This window comes from Parasteatoda tepidariorum, chromosome 1, assembly GCF_982258835.1.
Source record: "Parasteatoda tepidariorum strain Cologne lab strain chromosome 1, Ptep-v5.0, whole genome shotgun sequence".
Classification (NCBI taxonomy): Eukaryota; Metazoa; Arthropoda; class Arachnida; order Araneae; family Theridiidae; genus Parasteatoda; species Parasteatoda tepidariorum.
This window is the reverse complement of record NC_141755.1, coordinates 57,495,436-57,511,117: the sequence shown is the minus strand read 5'-3', so window position 1 is coordinate 57,511,117 and position 15,682 is coordinate 57,495,436. Positions and strand designations below refer to the sequence as shown.

Here is a 15,682-nt window from a genome sequence, read left to right as displayed (position 1 = left end):
ACATCCAATGCTCAGTTTGGTCAATCCGAACCAAATGAGATTCATGATGAGGTTGAGTCATGAGTAAAAACAGTTAAAAATATGGAGAAAACATAGAAAATAATAAAGATTAATGGAAAGAGAAGAAAAGAAGTCAATAAAATAAAATTTAAAAAAAAATAAATGAAATGAAATTATTAATTAATTTTTAATAAATTAGTTAATTTAATAATTTTATTAAAATTAATTTCTTAATTTTTATTTAATTTTTTAAATAACTTTTTTCAATATATTTTTTAAAAATATTTTATTTTAATAATTTTTTCTTTTCTTTTCAATGTTTTTATTATTTTCCATGTTTTCCTACATCTTTCTAACTTATTTTATGAGTTACTTATTTTTTTTATTACTTATTTTTTTTCTAACTTATTTTATATATATATATATATATATATATATATATATATATATATATATATATATATATATATATATATATATATATATATATATATATATATATATATATATATATATATATATATATATATATATATATATATATATATATATATATTCATATATATATATACAACAAACTAAATAAATACAAGAAAACACGAAGAAAGTTAAGAAAAACAATAAGTTTCATTTATTGCGCATAAGCTGCAAGTAAACATAACTCATTAGATAAGTTCAAAAAGAAGATAAAACAAAGGGAAATTATAGACATATGCAAAAGGGGGGGGAATAATAATTAATGAAAAAAATAACAAACAACTGATTTAAAAAAAAAGAAAGGAAAAAAGGATGAAATTTTAAAAAAGACCGGAAAATAAAAGATATAATCTTTTCATCAGCCCACACGATTATATCCGCAAAAAAGAGTGCTTTCTGATATTGTATAAATATATCCAAAGCAAAATATATTAATACAATAGTGTGAGGAGCACTCAAAAATATTTTTTTACGAAAATTACAACAAATAAAATAAAACACAATAAGTAAAAATAGCACGTAAAAACATAAAATCTCTCTGAAAATGTCTATAGTTTTCCTTTGTTTTATCTTCTTTCTGAATATATATATATATATATATATATATATATATATATATATATATATATATATATATATATATATATATATATATATATATATATATATATATATATATATATATATATATATATATATATATATATATATATATATATATATATATATATATACATATATATAATAACAGGGCTACATCTCTGTTATCATTGGTGTATTCATATTAAGAAATGCAGTCAAAACTTTAATAAGTTATCAAAAGGTTCATTAAAAGTTATGCTGGTGGTTATAACAGTTCACATCCCCACTCCTGCAAAGGAGGGGGTGTGGACGAAACTACGGATGGTTCCGGCAGATGTTTACTGGAACACGTTATTCAGCAAGAGACATGCGAAAACCTTCCGTCCCGCATTAAATAGTACAGAGATTGGTGTAATTAGGTCCCAGTCGTACATGGTATGTAACTCTACGCAGTATGGAAAATCATTTAATGCTTCCTAATATGGAAGTGAAAGAGGCACAAGATTCTAAAAATAACTTCTCCTTTCAAATATAAATCTAATTATTATTCAATGGTATGTTTTCAGCCTTGAATTCCCAAAATAGAATATTTCTACTCTTACTCTTTAACAAAGACATTTTATGAAACCGAAAGAGTTTTAATTCTTTTATTAATACAAAAGTATTTATTATTTTTGTATTACATATATATATATATATATATATATATATATATATATATATATATATATATATATATATATATATATATATATATATATATATATATATATATATATATATATATATATACGGCAGTATTCCTTTGAAGCGAATAAATGGGATAAATTGGTATAAATGGAATTTTATTAACTCTTCCATAGCAGTTAAAGTTATTTTTAGAAACAGTGTGTTAAGTAATAAACCCTTTCCCTTTAATATCCGCCCAAAGAGATCAACTTTCAAGAGTGGTTGACACATCAGAGTTGCGAAGAAACATCAAAACTTTTCCATTCCTTTTACAGAAAGTAATTAGAATTTGCTATTCCGAAACTGCCTTTTCAACTCGCTCAAGTGTGATTTCTCTTCGCAGTGGGCGTCAATTGACGTAAGGCAAACTAAGTTGGGAAATTAGATTAGCATTCGTCATGGGCTTGTGAAATTCTGGAGGTCGTTAAAACAGCTTAAATAACCGCAATATGCCGGCTACCGTTCATGGCTAATGAAATCTTCAGCAAATCAATACGAGTCGGAATTAAACAGAACTTTCTTCGAGCTCTGAAGCTATCGGTGATATTTAGGTAGATCTTTAGATGAATATCAATGTTTTAGATGGTGTTTTAGTAAGTTTTATTTTCGATAAATAGTCATTAAGCTCATCCTTAAGGCTGGTTTGTAACTTTATAGCAGATTGCAGTTTATGCTACGTAATAATCACCAGCAGTGTACTTTTTTAGTGATAACATTTTAAACCATGTTCTCAAATCATGAGTGTGATTAGACATAAAGATGTCTAACATTTTACAAAATAAGTAAATAATATAAAAGTAAATAAACAGTGGAATTAAATTTTACAAAATAAATAATTATATTTCGTAATATTTGAGATAGTATTCCTATTTAAATATCTGCGATACAAAATTGGCATCTGTTTATGAATCAATTTTTGCAAGTAATCAAAAATTGAAATGTCAAAGGTTCAATTTCAAGTGTATCATGTTAACGTTTTGAGAAAGTGTCACTTTTTAATTAAAAAATCTTATCAGCTTTGTTCAAAAAGAGAAAGTAATAAAAAAATTTTTTTGTATACAAAATGGTATTTTAAAAATAAATTAGCTTAACTCTTCTAACTTGAAATCCATCTGTAAATTTTCAGTCTTAAATTACTGAAAAAGACTGAAATAAGTGAAGATTATCAATCTCTTGTGAATATCTGCATTAACATAGTCGTTAAAGTGTATGTTCGAAAGAAATATTTGTTGAATATCTATTTCTCACTCTCCGTGGCAAATGTCAATACTCGAGATGATGATGAATGTTGTAGCTAATTTTTTTTATCGTGAATTTTTTTGTCATCACGGTCAAAAATAAATGTTTACATTTGCAGAGAAAAATGAAACAAAATTTTTAAGCCATTATTTAACATTTCCAATTTGATGAATGATGAATTTCGTTATATGTTGATATCGCTGAAAGATGTTCATATTCAGCATATATACTCATGTTGAATAAAAATTTTTTTTTGAATAATTATTTTTCTCCTTTAACTTGACCAATAATGAATGTTGACATTGGTAAATATATCTGAGAAATGTTAATATTTTACATGTACTGATGTTGAATAAATTTTGAGTCATTATTTTTCTCTTTCAACTTGACCAATAAGGAACGTTGGCAGACCAATAAGGAATGTTGTCATTTCTTGGTATAATTGGGAAATGATCAGTATATTCATGTATTGATGCAATATACATGCAATGAGTATATTCAACATGTACTGATGTAATATAGATGTAATGAATATATTCAGCATGTACTGATATAATATACATGTAATGAGCATACTCAACATGTACTGATGTTGAATAAAATTTTTTTTTTGAATAATTATTTTTCTCCTTTAACTTGACCAATAATGAATGTTGACATTGGTAAATATATCTGAGAAATGTAAATATTTTACATGTACTGATGTTGAATAAATTTTGAGACATTATTTTTCTCTTTCAACTTGACCAATAAGGAACGTTGGCAGACCAATAAGGAATGTTGTCATTTCTTGGTATAATTGGGAAATGATCAGTATATTCATGTATTGATGCAATATACATGCAATGAGTATATTCAACATGTACAGATGTAATATAGATGTAATGAATATATTTAGCATGTACTGATATAATATACATGTAATGAGCATACTCAACATGTACTGATGTTGAATAATGTAATGTTTCCCTTTCAACTTGACCAATGATGAATGTTAATATTTGTTGGTATAACTGAGAAATGCCAGTATTGTGTACTGATGGTGAATGATGAAACAAAATATTTGCAGCATTATTTCTTTCTCTTTTTCAACTTGCCTAATTATGAATGTTTTAATATGCTTTTGTAAGTTTTATTTGGAAATGATTCTTAGAAATAATTAACAAATATATTTAGCATTCAGAAAACAGAATCGAGAGTTTCGATATTCAGCGGAAAATGCCGACAGATAGGCTCATAGTAAGGCGTTGAAATTTAATACTTGTTTACTCAATAGATAATAGAAGTTTAATATTTGAAGTAAAAATTAATTTTTTAGCAATCTGTTGCGTAGTGATGATTTATAAGAAATCAATTTAGACAGCAACACGATTTATAAGAACTCACACAAAATAAAGCGGTATTTTTACCACTACAACGAGTTTTGATAACGAGGGGAGAAAAATTCATTCTTTTCTAGCTAACTTGTTTATTTTCATGTTCTCCTATTGGTTATCTCTAATAATTCCGTTAGACTATCATTAAAGGATATATTTTTTCCATGTAACAAAGTGTGAAAAGCAGCATGAATTTATAAAGAAGGCTCAGACATACTTGGCTCATTCACCCCGTACAATATTGGTATGGTCGAGAGTGTCCAGGGGGTGCTTTGGAGGGTCGTAGATCCCGTCAAATTGCTGTTTCTCGATTCATCAGTGGGTATTTGAAAATTATGACCTTAAAGTCTGGGAGCATGGTCTTCACTAAACGTACCAAGTGCATGATCAATCCTGTTCCGATCATAGATCCCATGTAGATCCGGTAAAATTGCTGTTTCTCGATTCATCAGTGGGTATTTGAAAAGTATGACCTTCATGTCTGGGAGCAGGGTTTTCACTAAACGTACCAAGTGCTTGATCAATCCTGATCCGATCATAGATCCCATATAGATCCGATAAAATTGCTATTTCACGATTTATTGGCAGGCATTAGAAAAGTATGACCTTCAAGACTGAGAGCAGGGTCTTCCCTAAACGTACCAAGTGCTTGATCAATCCTGATCCGATCATAAATCCTATGTAGATACGATTAAATTGATGTTTCACGATTCATTTGCAGGGATTTGAAAAGTACGACTTTCAAGTCTGGGAGCAGGGTCTTCACAAAATACCAAGTGCATGATCAATCCTGTTTCAGCCGATCACACCATTGCTTCCATAAATATAGAAGTCAAAAACGTATCCTTCAACCATGACGTATCCTTCAACCTAGCTGGTGTTGGATCACAAAGAGTTGGCAAGAAAAAACAATGACAATAAATACGTGAAAAGAGAATCTATGTGAAAAAAAGCCTTCAAATAATATTCAAACATTACCTGTTACTTTTCACATTAGAATCGCTACCTAGGACACTCTTTTCATATTCTGTCAACACAGTCTGATAAATATATTATCTAAAGTTGACAAAATAGACAAATATGCACCGATTTGTCTCTTAGGCAGTACAAAAATTATTGAGAGATGCTTTAAGAATTAGTTCCTTAATTTAGAAATAAATGAACTTCTAAAATGATAGTTTGACGCTTCCTTTGTGTGCGCAACGATGATAAAAACAATGACTTATAGAAGGGACTTACGAAGGCAGCGGAGATCAGGTCCAAACCACTGGGCCGTTCCATTATAGTTGAGGCACTTAGCCTTTGGAAAACCTTTTGGATCATAACCAGGGAAGCATGTGTATTGCACGGTGGAATCTGTGGGGAAGTCATCTTTATCCAGAGGGGCACTGTGTCGAGCATAGGCCACTTGAGGTGGAGACACGCACATGGCTGGGAAGAAAACAACTGAACATTATTTAAAAAAAATAATTTACAAATAAAAATAAATGAACCCCTTTTTAATCATTTATCTTTACTTTTACTTTTGGAGGAAATATAATTAATTATAATATATATAATATAATATAATATAATATAATATAATATAATATAATATAATATAATATAATATATATATATATATATATATATATATATATATATATATATATATATATATATATATATATATATATATATATATATATATATATATATATATATATATATATATATATATATATATATATATATATATATATATATATATATATATATATATATATATATATATATATATATATATATATATATATATATATATATATATATATATATATACACTACCGGTCAAAAGTTTGCGAAAATTTTGAAATCTACAAAAAAAAGTTCTAAATTCAAATGTTCATAGAACTGCGAAAAATCATTCAAATGGCATGAAAATTTGATATGTTCTAATGTGAACTCTTTACAGTTATGCCTCTATCACACGAGAGAAAAATATGTGCAACTGCAAGTGTAACTGCAAGTGTAAGTGCAACTGTAAGTGAAATTCCTCCGTTCGGAGTTGCCGAAAGGGTTGCTTAATTGCCTGAACGGTTGCATGAAATTGGGTTACCATATTTTGTTATTTATCTTTACTTTTGGCTCATATTTAATTTTATCATATGATTCTATTATATCATAGTTTCTCAACGATGTTCGTAAAGATGCTGTAGAATATTGATTGATTTTGATTTAATTTTTTACATTTGTATTTGTGTTAAGTCTTTTCTTCAGCAGGAAATTAAAATTCTGAAAACTTTATTTCCCCATTAGTGAAGTAGCATAGTATAAAAAGGATTATGATTTCTACCTCATAATATGAGATAATATTAAGATATCATTGAATTTCATGCTGCGTCCCTAAAAAGATAAGGGGGTGAAAGGGGGATGGACTTAAATACTATCTAGAATTTTGACGATTTTTTTACGTTGATTTGAGTGACTAATGTATAAAACATGGTGCATAGCATTTTTAAAAAGTGCTTTTTAAGAGAAGTAGCATAGTATAAAAAGGATTATGATTTCTACCTCATAATATAAAATGATATTAAGATATCAATGAATTTCATGTTGTGTCCCTAAAAGGATAAGGGGGTGAAAGGGGGATGGACTTAAATACTGTCTAGAATTTTGACGATTTTTTTTATCTTGATTTGAGTGATAAAGGTATAAAACATGGTGCGTAGCGTTTTTAAAAAGTGCTTAAAGGTGCTTATTTTTGATTTTCATTTTTTAAAGGCCCTTAAAGGTGCTTTTCTTAATAAGTGTTTTTAAAAAGTGCCTTATTTTCCTTTTTCGAAAAAGAGATTTATGAAAAGGAATGTCGATTTTCGCCACATATTATGTAAAAACGTACTTTTCACATTTTTCTATTTCACGTTTTCAGAATTCATTCGTCCCGCACTGGACTGATCGTTAAGACACGGTTCCCAGCAGATCACCGAAGTCAAGCATCTTTGGCTATGGTCAGTGTGCGGGTGGGTGACCACTTGGATCAGTCTGCGTAGGGACCGAGGGTGTGCGGTATGGGTCCTCGTTAAACTGTGCTACCGCAAAGTGCTCAACTTCGCTCGCAGGTCGTCGGGCTACCGAGGCGGGGGTGCCATCCCCTCCGCAGAGGATCAAAATTGTGATGGCATGTCTTCGGATCATCCTCCGGGATGTTTCCCAGACCGTCGCCAATAGCCCATTGTGCAGCTCTAGTGCGACGTAAATTAACAACAACAGCAGAATTCATTCAACCATGATCAATTTCAGCGTACCGTCAGTCCATAGCGTATGAAAACGCCAATCATTTTACAGGTTTGGTGAAATACTTGCGAGTCCGCATGTGCGTCTAGTGAGCTGGGTTCGGTGAGATTCTTGCTCTCTCATGCTGTATTTTGCAAGATATTCTCAATTTCAGGCTTTATTTTCCACCCTCTGAAATCGAACCGAAAAATCTCTTGATCATTTTTTTAATGGCTAATATAATCAAGAAAACAGTTCTTTGTCAAATTCTAGTTAGTTTATCATGATCAGGTAAAGTCTGAGAATTATTTTGCATTTTGTCAATTTACCTAGAGCTTTAAAATATTTTTTGAGTGCCTAAAATGTTCTTAAAAGTTGCTTATTTTTTCTTAAAGATTTGGCTCCGCACCCTGTAAAAGCATAGTTTATTTATATATATTTACTATGTAACATGCTAGCTAGGCAAGTGCGGTATCATTATCTATGTAAACACTAAATCGAATGAGAATAAAAACAAGCTGTCTGATTTAATAGTTTAACAATTCGAAAATTTATAAAAAGTTTAATGTGTAGAAAGGACAATTTTATGACTTATACCACTTTATGCAACTGACATTGCTATCTAATCAAGTAAGGCATTTCTTCAAATTTATTTTTTAAGTTTAATTCAAAAACATAGTCCTTTGAAATAATTCTGTAGAAGAAATGATGGTTTAATGTATGAAATATAAATTTTTGAATTACCTTTCACTCATAAAATATTTATAACATCAAAACTATTAGATCTATCAAATCAATTCTATTTTTTTAAATTCAGTCTAAAAAATACATAATAAATAATGTCAGACTTGTCTATACTACAATGTCTCAGAATTTTATTTTCATCAAATTAATTTACATTACATGAAGGGATCATCAATTTTATTTATTTACACATTGCATATCAGGAATATCACTTTTATGAAAATTATTTTTTCCACTTTCTTAGTAAAATTGCTTTTTAAATATAAGAGGATTTTCAATGTCATACTTACATTTTATTATTGTAAAATTTATATCATTCATTATTATAAGATAATTTAATTAAAAATTATAGGATTTATTTTGGGACAAATTTATTGTAATATACAGTATATAAATTAAAATTTATTTATAACTATAAAAGAAAAACAATATTTTATTAAGAACATACTTTTAATGTATCATATTATTTTGTTATAGCCCTTTACGTGTTTTGTTTTGCATTTTAAATAATACAAGAATCAATTTAAAAAATAAAACATTTATTGTCAAGTGAAACATTTAGAACATTATTCATTTTTATTTCTTATTTTTTAATTTCTTCCATAAAAACAGTATTACATCTCTTTCCTTCTTTACCAGATAAACCTTACAGGATTATACGAAATATCTGAAATAAAAGAAAGAAATCACTTTCATGATAAAATTTTACCAACACATTATTAGAATAAGGAAGATTAAATGCCATTAATTTGAAATCATTTAAGTCCTTAGGTATCCCTTTTAAACTTATTTTAAGTTTGACAGATATTTTGATTATAGTTCTAAGATTATTCTATACACTAATGAAAGATGGCAGGTGTGTTTAGTTTTGTAGTTCTTATGTTTGGATTGAAATTTACTTCAAGAAAAATAAATTGTATTTATAAACGAAGACTCTTAAAAATGTAAGTATATTGAAAAATTAGTAAGGTACACTTACATACTTACTGTCATTATAGAAAAGCTAAGTATCAAGAGATAAATGTGAAGTATAAATAAAAAGTAAAGTATCATTAGTTAACTTTGAATAATTATAAACAAAATATTATGCAAATCATCATACAAAAAAAAAAAAAATAGAAGGGATGAATGTAGAAACAGACAAGGAGATTGGGAATTTGCATTTTTAATAATTACTTTTTATATATAATATACTACCTTTCTTGTAATACTTTTCAATAATTACTGGAAAATGGGGTAACTTTGAGAAACAATTTAAATATTTACCACACATATTTTCTAACTTGTTTTAAAATGAGATTTTCAAAAATTAAAAGAATTCTTAGGGAAGAATAAAATAATTATTTCACTAATAATTATAAAACTTTCAAATAATCGGACACATGCTTTTACAATCAACAGAAACAAAGATTAAAATTTAAAAATAAAGAAATATAATCATTATTATATTTTATGTTATAATACTGAAACAAAGTTTGGCGAGTTGCTTGGCGAATATTTCAAAGTAAAGCTTTTCGCCAGTATAATTCTTTATATATATAAAAATAGAAATTATTTCTATTTTTAAGTAATTAAAACTTTGATCGGAACAAATTATAATAAGTTTTAATTTTATTAGCTTAAAATAAATAAATATTTTAAAAGAAAATTTATCGCAAAAATAATGTACTATACTTACCGATACTAAAATCGTGTGCAGGTTCCTGTTATGGTAGTACATCAACTGCATTGAGATGGTCATCTCATAGTGCGAAAGTATTTTTAATGCTTTCATTTTAAAGGAAATGTTTTTATTAAACTAAAAACTTGTTCCGTCTCATCTATAAAAAAATTTCATCCGATCATCCTCTTCCTAACGTCGCCGCCATTTTTATTTACATTTGTATATGTCATCACATAAAATTGAAACGTCATAAAAAGCAAACGATCTGATTGGTTCATGAAAGAAATTGCCTGAACGGTTGCAGATATTTCGTGCAACCGTAATTTCTATATCACACGAGCGTTTTTTGGAGAAATTTCACTTGCAGTTGCACTTAGACTTGCAGTTACACTTGCAGTTGCACATATTTTCTCTCGTGTGATATAGCCATTAGTTACATATGATCAAATTGCAATACTTTGTTTTTTGCGAACTGAATCCACCTTTTCATCATGAGTTGTTTCTATGGTGAAAAAAGTTGTTAAGTTTGAACACTTGCCAAACTTGCAAAAAAATTTTTTTGAACTTTCTGTTAATAGAAAATAGTTATTTGAACAGTTCTATGTAAGTCCTCAAAATTTCAAATCGATTTGATTTTTTTTGACGAAGTTATAGAATTTTGAAAAACATGTGTACTTTTCTCGATTTTTAAGCATTCCACATTTGCGGTCCTTTGGTCTATACATCTTCGACCAAAGAACTTTTTAATTTTAATGTTTTCTATATTTTCAAATAATTAATATTGATTATAAAACAAATATTCTTATTTATTATTGTAATTATTGTTACTACAAGGAACTTATTATGAATATCTCCAATAATCCCAATAATATCTCCAATAATCTCCAACAATATCTCATAGATGTCACATTTCATCTAAAATTTGTTTGTTCTTGCAAACGATGCTCTGATATTTGAATCGAAGTCAGTTATGGGACATTTTACAACAGGAATGGAACTCTATATCACTTGAAGTGATTAATGGTTTATTAGAACGAATGCTATGCATATGTAAGGCTATAATAAAAGCAAAAGGTGGATGGTTCGAGGAATCTAAGATTTAAATGTTAATTTATTTAATTACAAAATACGAATAAGAATATGTTAAATATTTGACCTGTTGTAAATAAAATAGTTTAATAAAAATGCAAATTTTTTATACTATTGTTATTATTTTTTTAGAATTATTTATGTAATTATTGTTATAACTTTTTAATTTAATTTAATATAAAGTAAAAATATCACAACAAAACTAATACAGGTAAGCAATAAATATAAACAATAAATATAAACAATAATAATTACAATAATGAATAAGAGTATTTGTTTTATGATAAATATTAATTATTTGAAAATATAGAAACATAAAAATTAAAAAGTTCTTTGATAGAAGATGCATAGACCAGAAGACTGAATATGTGGAATGCTCAAAAATCGAGAGAAGTACACATGTTTTTCAAAATTCTATAACTTCGTCAAAAAAAATCGAATCGATTTGAAATTTTGAGGGCTTACATAGAACTGTTCAAATAACTATTTTCTATTAACAGAAAGTACAAAAAATATTTTTTGCAAGTTTGGCAAGTGTTCAAACTTAACAACTTTTTTCACCATAAAAACAATCCGTGATGAAAAGCTGGATTCAGTTCGCAAAAAACAAAGTATTGCAATTTGATCATATGCAACTAACAGTAGAGGGTTCACTTCAGAACATATCAAATTTTCATGCCATTTGAATGATTTTTCGCAGTTCTATGAACATTTGAATTTAGGCCTTTTCTTTGCAGATTTAAAAATTTTCGCAAACTTTTGACCGGTAGTGTATATATATTGTGATAGATGGGGATTTTAAAATCACATCATATCAATTCTGTAGTCTCTCTTTCTTTATTTTTATATACATACAAATCAAAAGTTGCTTCATGTTCTACTTTAAAAATTCTCCCATTTTAATTTGTGTTTTTATCTTTTACATTTTAAACAGTAAAGTTCAATATGTATTTAACAAAACACAAAACATAATAAATAATATTTCATTCTTTGAATATATAAATAAAAGGCAAATGCCTGGAATTTCTTGGATTTTTTTAAAATAATAAATACATTTTAACACGCATAATCTAAGCAATGATGTAAAATCTCTTAAGTACATTATGATTTGGTGACTAGAAATCACAGAAAGAAAATGATGTGTTGCTTTTTCTTCTCTTGCTCTCTTTCTTCCCTTCCTCTCTAATATAAAACAAAAAAAACTATGTTTTTTTGTGAAACAAAAACTTTACCATCTCATTTAATTATCATTATTAATACCCCATAAGGAAAAACATCATTGGGAACACTTACTTAATTACATTTTACTACAACAACTACTACAGTTATATTTATTTTAAAAAAAAAATTCACCGTAGAATGCTGAGAAATTACGCTTAAATTTAATAAAAAACACCAGTAAAGACCATACCGGGCAATTATCTATCGCAATAGAGTAATCTAGGAGAGACTAATCTAAGAGATATTGAGTCATGACTCACATATTCCTGGCGGGCACATTATAAAAACTTCGGATCCACACTGGCACTCAAGGAGCCGATACTTTTTACTGTAAAATCCATTTTTACCGGAATACGTTATGGAACAAAAATATGAATTACCGTAGTTTCTACAGTAACGATTACCTTAAAATTACGGACCAATTGAATAATATTACAGTAAAATATTAAAGTATAATATTTCACAGTCAAAATCGATTTTACGGTTGATCCATCTAAAGTGTCGTTAACTTATGCTGTAATTTGATCCGAAATTTTTTACACTGTAATAAATATGGTTAATATATTTATTATAAATTATACATTAGGATTACTAAATATTTATGCCTCTTTTATCAAACAAAGCACAATAAGAAATGAGCCTAGAAATTGCTTTCAACTTCTGCTTATAAAACATAATCATACCAATTAAACATATAAAATGCTTTATTTCCTATTTCGTCAGTTTTTCATTTGTCACTGTATGCAATGCTTAGACAGATTGTGGACTGTTTAATTGTTCCGTACTTTGATGGCTGATTTTCGACATTGAATTTGTGACAACCCCCATATTTTGGGAGATAAAAATAAGAATCCATCGAAAACAAGGTATGTTTATTCAGAAAAAACACGTTTAATTGTTTGATTTTTTAACTTAAAATATCGTCTGCACTAATAAGTTATCGTATTTCAAGACGCCTCCTCGAACTATTAAGATTGAGTCCTAGAACGTGAAAGTAGGATTATTGACCTTTTCGCCATACAGGCATCTGAAGGGCAGATTTGGTGTCCACTCTTTCAGGGGCAGCATAATAGGAGAGCCAACGTTGCTTTCACAGTAAGGGCAGATATTATAGAGAAGGAAAGAACATTCATGCCTTGACCGGGATTCGAGCCCAGAACCTTTCTAATGCAAGGCCTATTCCCTGAATCCTTCGAAGGCTGGTCGACTAGGCTCAAATCTTTATATTGCTATTTCAAATATCGTAAGAAATGTTTCATTGCAAATTACTTTTAATGTAACATTCTTAATAAATGCAGGGAATTGTTTTTCTAAAATTTAAACAAAAGATCAACGAGTATAGAAATGGTGTCCCATGATTAATTAATATCCCATGATGATAAAATTAACTAGTAAAGGGTTCAATCTTTCCACCACTTTCCTGTCCTAACAAACTATTGGGGCAATATTTTCCGAATTTGTGACTACCCCCATATTTTGCAGGACAAAAATAAGAATCCATCGAAAACAAGGTATGTTTATTCTGAGAAAGCACGTTTAATTGTTTGATTTTGTAACTTAAAATATTGTCTGCACTAATAAATTATTATATTTGAAGACCCTCGAACTAGAATGTGAAGATACGATTATTAGATCAATAGTTTTCCAGGGTGCTCTGTTTATTTTTTTGAGCACTGTACATCTCTGCTAACAAACGGAAATGCATAAAAATCTATTGTTGGAATGAAATAAATTCCACGTATAAATCACAGAAACTATCATCGATGAAAATCAAACTATCTTGATGTATTGATACAGCGACAGAAATTATAAGAGATTACACAATGGGACGAAGAAACTTTTTTTCTGAATAAATAAACTGCGCGAGAACTGATCGTAAAGTTTCCTTTTCTTCTAATGCCTTTCTAAGATAGAACATTCCAGATGGAATGAGTGTCAAGAAATATTTGCAAATATTGCCTTTCTTTTATTAGCTCCTTTTAGCAGTAAAAGAAACTTTTTCGATCGGGTAAATTGCACGAATTAACTCTCGATGGTCTCTCTTCCTCTATGATCTGCTGCAGCAAAGTATTGGATACCATCTACAGAAGAGTATTTACTTCGATGTTTCCAATGTCACTCTAAACCACAGACGTCATTAAAATGGCTACAAGAATTTTTTATTCTTAATTTTTTATACAAAACTTTGTAATATAATAGTTTTATCCTCCTGCGAGACGTGAGATTTTGCGGATAGAAGAATATGCATGTGATTGTAAATGAGTTTAACTATTAAAATTGACTCGAACAGAACTAAATAATAGCAGCATTTGATTTTTTTCAAATTTTTAAATAAAATAGATTTAATTTTTAAAAAAAAAATAATTACATAAAAAATTTGCAAATTTTAACTTTTAAAAATCAACTGTATTTTAAAATATTTTTGTGTATATTTTTATTTCTTTATTACTAAAATATTTCATTGAATTTTAGACACGTAAAAAAATTATGACACTTTAAATATTATTCATAATCTTCAAATTTGTTCTTTACTTAAAATCGAATTTTATATTTCTGAGACAATTTTGGTTAATAAAACTTCAAAATCATGCCGACCAGACTGTGTAGGGGTCAGGGAACTGGCCTTTTATCAGAAAGGTTCTGGGTTTGATTCCCAGACAAGGCATGGATGTTTTTTCATTCTCTGAGTTGATGAATGTCAACTCAGGCATTGGAAAAAAAATTTTACAATCATAATGCAATGTACAGTGCACAAACTAATAAATAAAACACCTTGAATAACTTTTAATATAAGGATCGGATTTTATTAAACTGGGGCACAATCTTAATGATTTAGGAGTGTGAGCTCAAATATGCTAAATTATTAGTGCAGACGAGATTTTAATTTGCGAATTCAGATACAACGGTGATCTTTCTCTGAATAAGCATAATTTTTTTAATGGATTTGGATCTCTAACCATTAAAATATACGGGGTAGCCGTAATCTTGAAAGTATAATAACCATATTTTTCAGAGCTTCGTCCCTTTATTTTTTGCGTATTTCGACATATTTCGGGGGATTTAAGGGAATTTAAAAATTTTTGTTTACAATTAAGAAATTCGTTTATCCAAAGATAAGTCTGAGAAAAAGAAGAAAATAGTAATTATTCATTAATTTCTTTCGACTGAAAACATTCCTTTGGATTGATACATTGTTGTTCAAGAAGGTATTAGCAATAATAAGGCATTTTAATATCTCTCATATGCCGTCAATAAATAATAAGGCAAAGGCTATTTTTTAATGAAATTCCAAGGAACATAAGAAATT

General features: G+C 28.2%; 1 protein-coding gene across 3 annotated transcripts in view; it reads right to left on the bottom strand.

Moving 5' to 3' along the window:
• The window catches only part of LOC107441765 (sushi, von Willebrand factor type A, EGF and pentraxin domain-containing protein 1), a 432,093-nt gene that overhangs the window by 168,238 nt on the left and 248,173 nt on the right, over positions 1-15,682 (bottom strand). For all 3 annotated transcript variants that reach the window (XM_016055134.5, XM_071179755.2, XM_087165022.1), the window contains exon 4: positions 5,643-5,834. In XM_016055134.5, the coding sequence (XP_015910620.3) occupies positions 5,643-5,834 (192 nt within the window). The remainder of the gene's footprint in view (positions 1-5,642; positions 5,835-15,682) is intronic.